Consider the following 6,996-nt stretch of genomic DNA (forward strand, 5'->3'; position numbering starts at 1 on the left):
TAAGCTTTAATACTTTTAGACGCAACTTTTAATATTTAGTTTTTAGCCTTTTAAGTTTCGACGCGCTACTTTCTTATGTTTATTTTTCGACCTTTTATTTTTTGACGTTTTTCGACGCACTCTTTTTCTTTCTTATTTCTTGACGCTCTAGTTTTTAGGACTTAGAATTTTCTATTTCTTCTCTAAAATTTAACGACTTAAAATTATTTTAAGTCGTTAAATTGATAGACATCCAAAATTTTCTGGTTCGTAGTAATAGTTAGATTTGTTAGTGGCGAGTTGTGGGCTTCCGATTTAAAGGGTCCTGGCTACCTGCTGCATCTATTGGCTATTCAAAACGTGGGAAAAATCAGAAAAGTCTATTAATTTGATAAGTTATATAATTTTTATCTTTTATAACTAATAGGATATTCAGTGAATGCACCGAGCAAAACGTTCACCACCTGTAACTCGATCAAGACATCTAGCCAATATTGTCGCCGTTGATTTTTCTTTAGAATCGTCATCCAGTCGACCAAGTACTCAAATTGAAATTTCCGATAATCCATTTTTTGAACCCGACCTCACAATTGAGAATCCAGAGGATATTCAGGGACAATTCAGAGATCCTGAACCATTAATCTTTCCTCCGAAACCACCAATCATTCAAATAGAGATTGTCGAGGAAGAAACCATTAAATCAGAATCCCTTAATGATTCAGATTCAACAAATTCAATCATGGAGAATCTAGAACCTCTAAGTATGGAAGACCGAATGAGAGCTAAACGCACTGGCCAAGGTCACGCCATTATTAAGCCAGACATTAATGCGCCAGATTATGAAATCAAATGACAAATCCTACACATGGTAACTAATCAATGCCAATATAGTGGTACGCCAAAAGAAGATCCACACGAACATCTTCGAACTTTTAATAGGATTTGTACTCTATTCAAGATCAGAGAAGTTGAGGATGAACAGATCTATCTCATGTTGTTTCCCTGGACTTTAAAGGGAGAAGCCAAAGATTGGTTAGAATCGTTACCTGAAAGGGGCAATTGATACATGAGATGTCTTAGTTGAAAAATTTCTTAAACAATTCTTTCCGGCATCTAAAGCCGTGAGACTTCAAGGAGAAATTGTTACGTTCACACAAAAGCCAAATGAAACTCTATATGAGGCGTGGACAAGATTTGGAAAATTGTTAAGAGGATGTCTGCAACATGGTTTAGACACTTATCAAATAGTACAAATATTCTACCAAGGATGCAACATTGCTACACGAAAAGACATCGACATAACAGCTGGTGGTTCCATTATGAAGAAAAATGCAACTGAAGCTTACAAAATCATTGATAACACAGCCTCCCACTCACATGAGTGGCACCAGGAAAAAAGATATTTTTCGTTCATCTAAAGCGGCTAGAGCCGATTCTTGCCATGACTTTGATTCCGTTTCCGCAAATATAGATGCTTTCGAGAGACGAATGAAAAAGATGACTAAAGATATTCACGCAATACGAATCAGTTGTGAGCAATGCGGTGGACCACACTTAACAAAAGATTGTCACATTGAGCAAACGATGGAACAACGTGAGAATGTTTCCTATATGAACCAAAGGCCGTGAAATAATTATCAAAATAATTATCAACCGCCAAGGCCAAACTTCAATCGAAATCAAAACATTCTTTACAATCCAAATGGAACCAACAATAACTCGTACAACCAACAAGGTCTGAATAACCAACCAACTCAAAACAATACTTTCAATCAACAAAGACCTGGCTTGTATAAACCACCACAACAAACCAAAGAGAAAAATCAAATCTGGAAGAAATGATGGCAAAGTTAATGGAATCTCAAACACAATTTATTTCATCTCAAACCTAAACGAATGAGAGGTTTGATCAGTCACTAAAAACTCAACAAGCTTCCATTTTGAATCTAGAAAAACATGTAGGTACTCTTGCTAGCATGATGAGTGAGAGGGAACAAGGAAAGCTACCGAGTAATGCTAAAGTAAATCCTCGTAATGAGAATGTTAATATGGTGTCAACAAATTCTGAAAAACTAGCATCAGAAGATGGGAAGGTTTTTAATGTAAGTAACAATGAAGAAGTTACAACACCACCACCACCCGAGTATGTAAAGCAAGTGGTGGCACCATACAGACCACCCATCCCGTTTCCAAGAAAAGGAGTTGAGTATGAGCAAGTAATACGTAATAAAGTTTGTGATACCTCTAGAAAGAAGAAGAAGAATAAGAAAGTACAAGAAACAAAAACCGTAAAGATAAACCCGGTGAAGACAGTTCCACCAAAAGTTCCACCCAGGCTAGGTGTTCCGGGTGAATTTATTGTTCCTTATCTACTTAGTGATTGTGTCATGTATGATGTACTAGCAGATTTAGGTGCGAGTGTGAATGTTATGCCTCTTTCATTATATAAGAGATTAGGAGTAGGTGAGTTAAGTCCAACGAAAATGAGTGTTCGACTCTTTGATAAAACCATTAAGCACCCAGTTGGAATTGCTGACAACCTACCCGTTCAAGTAGGTAATTTAACCTTTCTAGTCGAATTTATTGTCATTGACATAGAAGAGGACCCAAACATTCCTCTAATTTTAGTTCGACCATTCTTAGCGTCCACCGGGGCGTTATTTGATGTAAGAGAGGGTAGAATGACACTTAGTAATGATGAAAAATCAATCACCTTTGTGAGTTGAAAGTCTAAATCTCCACCAACCAAAACCGTTGAACCGATAAAAATGATCGATGAGAAGCATATTGTTTTACCAACTCTAACGGTAGTGCTTAGCAATAATAAAACACCTAAGTGTGGGGAAAATGAAGTAACACCTAATGATAAGTTGATAACAAAGAACCCCGTTGTTGATACGAAATTAAATGACCCCGTTATTAATAGTTCAATGAAGAAACTTATTAAACGGATTCGCGATGCTAGAACCAAGGGGAACTTTAAGTTATGTAATCGATTAGTATCCAATCTTTGGCCTAAAGAAAAGGCAAAACTAGTTGAATTTGTGGATGTTACACTGGAATCCGACCAATAGCTTAAAGCAAAAGTCACAGATATGCAAGTTAATTATGGTCCAAAAGAAATTGACGATGAAGTTAATCATAATTTCGATACCACAGCTACCTAAGTGTGGGGAGATTCAAATGTTCTAAAAATAAAATGCTGTCTAGAGTTAGTTGTTCTGTTCTCGTGTAGTTCCGAGAATGAAATCCGATTGGTCTTTTCCACATGCAGACACTAAAGAACTAGTTTTCTTTCCCCCCATTCTGAATTTTATTTTGTTTTGTAGGTTTGAATGAAATTAATAAGCTTTTTAAATTTAAGTTTTGTGTAAATTTAAAAACAAAAATTACTTTATTCCATTAAGTTTAAAAAATGATTTCTAAAATTCATCGTAAGTTGAAGACTAGGTCATGGAACCGAAATTGCTTTACCCGAGGGCGGGCAAAATAAACTATGCACCCATTGAAAAATTTGTCACCGCGCTTGTATTAACATCGCGAAGGTTGAGGAGATATTTTCAAGGACATCCGGTACATGTGCTAACTAACATGCCAATCAAGCAAGTTTTAACAAAACCAGAAATATCTGGTAGGCTCGCGTTGTGGGCAGTGGAGTTAGGCACTTATGAAATCTCTTACCTTCCGCGCAATGCTATAAAAGGCCAAGTTTTGACGGATTACCTTGCGGAAATATCTGGTGAGCTGGAGATCATCAATGAGCGAACAGAGTTAAAGCCAGTGCAGGGCGATACATGGGATTTATTTATCGATGGAGCCTCATGTGCAGAAGGTGCTGGTGCGGGTATATTGTTAGCAAGCCCAAGTGGTGAGGAGCACACATATGCGTTACGTTTCAATTTTGGTGTAACAAATAATGAAGTTGAATATGAAGCATTGCTTGCTGGTTTAAATATCGCGCATAAAATGAATGTCACGAAGTTGCACGCTTTTACAGATTCGCAGCTGGTGGTAAATAAGTTTAGTGGCTCTTTTGATGCACATGAACTCTCAATGCAAAAATATTTGAAGTTGTTGCAAGAATCAGCTATGCGGTTTGAGCATTTTGAACTTGCACAAGTACCAAGGAGTCAAAATAAGAAAGCGGATGCGTTAAGTAAGTTGGCTGCTCTAACATTTTCACACTTTCAAAAGCAAGTTTGGGTTGAGGAATTGCCAAGTAAGTCAATAAATAATGATCTAATGGTTGCGTCTGTTGAAGAAGAACAACCAAACTGGATGGAACCAATTATGCAATATATCCGCAATAATGTTTTGCCGAATGATAAACGCGAAGCTCGTTTAGTTCGTGAGCGACCACCAATGTACATCATTCAAAATGATATTTTATATCGTAAGTCATATTGTGGCCCAATGATGCGGTGTGTTGGCCCAATCGAAGCCGAGATGATAGTGGATGAAGTACACAATGGCTCTTGCGCATTGCATTCAGGCTATAAAACCATTGCGGCTAAAATTATGTGGATGGGTTACTTTTGGCCGTCCTTATACTGCGATGTTGGGAAGATTTTTAAGCGTTGCAAGAGTTGCCAAAGACACGCACCGCAGAATAGGATTCAAAGGCATGATATGATCCCTGTTAACTCGCCATGGCCATTTCACAAGTGGGCTATTGATATTGTGGGACCATTTCCTACAGGTCCTGGCAATGTCAAGTTCCTAATTGTGGGAATTGACTATTTTACAAAATGGGTTGAGGCTAAGGCGGTTCGCACTATCACTAGAGTGCAAGTGCGTAATTTTGTTTGGAAATATATTGTGTGTAGATTTGGCATTCCACGGGAATTGGTTAGCGATAATGGGGCTCAAATAGCGAAAGATCCGTTCAAAACATGGTGCACTGATTTAAATATAGTCTAAAAGTTTACGTCAGTGGCACATCCACAGGCTAGCGGCTTGTGTGAAGTAACTAACCGCGACATTGTAAGCGGTATTAAAAAGTGATTATATGAAAAGCGAACTGGTTGGGTAGACGAACTACCCAATGTATTATGGGCGCATCGCACTACTTGTAAGAAGAGTACAGGTGAAACACCCTTTATTTTAGTATATGGCTCCGAAGCAGTAATACCCGCTGAAATTCTTGTGCCAACGCATAGAATTGCTAACTTTGATGAAGAAGCAAATGGCGAAGCTTTATTCGAAAACTTAAATTTAATAGAAGAGAAAAGGTTAATGGTTGCTATCAGGGAGGCAAATAACAAACAACAAATTGCAAAGTATTACAACAAAAAGTGTGCGCATTGTCCTTTGATGTAGGCGAATGGGTACTGCGAAACAATGATGCGAGTCGAGCAGAAAAACTTGGTAAGTTGGGACCTAACTGGGAGGGTCCTTATCAAGTTGTCGCTATTAACGTGGCAGGATCATATAAACTCGCAGACATAGAAGGGCGAAATCTCCCTAATGCGTGGCATGCTGCTTTGTTGAAGCGATATTATGCATAAATTTGAAAAAATAAACTGTTGGGCAACACACATATGTATTCGAAGAGCAAAATGAGATATAAAAAAAGGAGTCACCATTTTTCTATGAGTTTTTATTTTTATTTTTGCAAGTCTTGATCACACTTGTAAGGATATGTTGAATAAACACTTGTAAGAATATGTGAAAAGATTGCTTGTATTAATAAAGTTAATAAAACTTTGTGGCATATTTACAGTTTATGAAATTTTCCATAACATTTGGTTTCAGTATACTGGTATGTTTCGCGAACACTAAGTCGCGTAAATGATGACATTGCCCACTTACGCAGAAATTATTTGTCGCGAAAGGATGTTAATTTCCTAAGTATTTGATTTCGCCATACTTAGATGCTTCGCGATGCTAATTAAATGCCTAAGGATCGTTTTGGCGGACTTAGAAGATTCACAACGTATAAATACATGCAAATACAGATTATTTCATAAAAATACATACTTATTATGTGCACGGTAATAAAAGTTGGAAATTGCAAAGGGCAAGTCTATGTTATGAATATTATTGATAAAGCGCTATATAAATATAAGTACTTGCAAAAATGTAAGTAACAAAAATCTTATTAATAAAAACGCAGAGATAGATGTGCTCTAATTTTACATAATACAATTTCAATCCGTAGATAAGTCAAGTTTGATGATGTCATCTGCAGTGGCATCACCTTGCTCGCTTATTGCTGTTATTTTAGGGATGGGAATTTCAGCTATGTTCTCCTTTGCAGCAGCAAACACTGATTGAGCGTCTGTCAAAGAACATAAGCGATCTGCTATTTCAGATGGTAGCGGCTCTGGCAAAGGGCAGTGGATGGCAATTTGGTCCATGAATTCCACCCTCTCGCGCAATTGTAGCGCATCAGCGTATGTTGAAAATTTTAAGGAAAAAAGATGAGAGTTGAGTATTTTTCTTGACAACTCGGGAAAATGTTGGCGGAGCTTTGTAAATTCCAGCTCCGCAGAGGATTTAGCGGCTAGAGCGTTGTCCCGTTCTGAAGTCAGCTTAGCAACATCCTCCGTTAAAGCTTTATCGGTTGCTTGAAAATTGTTTTCCTTAACCGCTGATGCAGAAAGTTGCTGCTTTAAGTCTTCAATAGCAGCTTTTGCTGCGGTGACTTTCGCAGAAAGATCAGAACAGTGCTTTTCGCTGTCTGCAACTTTGGCTTTTTCAGTAAAATACTTAGCCTTCTCAGCTTCAAGAACATTGAAAAACTGCTCTTGGCGGCACATCATGTCGTAGGCGGAGTTAAATTCCATGTAGAAGTTTTGCACGAAGCAATTGTGTGCTTCTGGTGCAGGAAGTTTCGCGAATTCATGGCGAAGTTCGTCGGGAATCGCCAGCTTCATTTGATGACGTTGGTCTAACGCCGCAGAAGAGGAGGTGCAGGTGTATCCTGACAATCCGTCAACTCTCACCCCATAGGAGTCGGGTGGAGTGCGGAATAGCTCAGTAATTTGGTCGACGGTGCCACGGCTTAGGAAGATT

At 38.2% G+C, this 6,996-nt stretch overlaps 1 protein-coding gene across 1 annotated transcript; it reads left to right on the forward strand.

The window, feature by feature from the left end:
• The first annotated feature begins 3,570 nt into the window (after positions 1-3,570).
• LOC139853640 (uncharacterized) lies at positions 3,571-5,486 on the forward strand. Its single transcript, XM_071843019.1, has 2 exons — positions 3,571-4,774; positions 5,299-5,486. Exons 1-2 carry the CDS (start codon positions 3,571-3,573, stop codon positions 5,484-5,486), a joined length of 1,392 nt encoding a protein of 463 aa, XP_071699120.1.
• Positions 5,487-6,996: the final 1,510 nt, after the last annotated feature.

The sequence above is a fragment of the Rutidosis leptorrhynchoides genome, chromosome 6 (assembly GCF_046630445.1).
Source record: "Rutidosis leptorrhynchoides isolate AG116_Rl617_1_P2 chromosome 6, CSIRO_AGI_Rlap_v1, whole genome shotgun sequence".
NCBI classification, from domain to species: domain Eukaryota; kingdom Viridiplantae; phylum Streptophyta; class Magnoliopsida; order Asterales; family Asteraceae; genus Rutidosis; species Rutidosis leptorrhynchoides.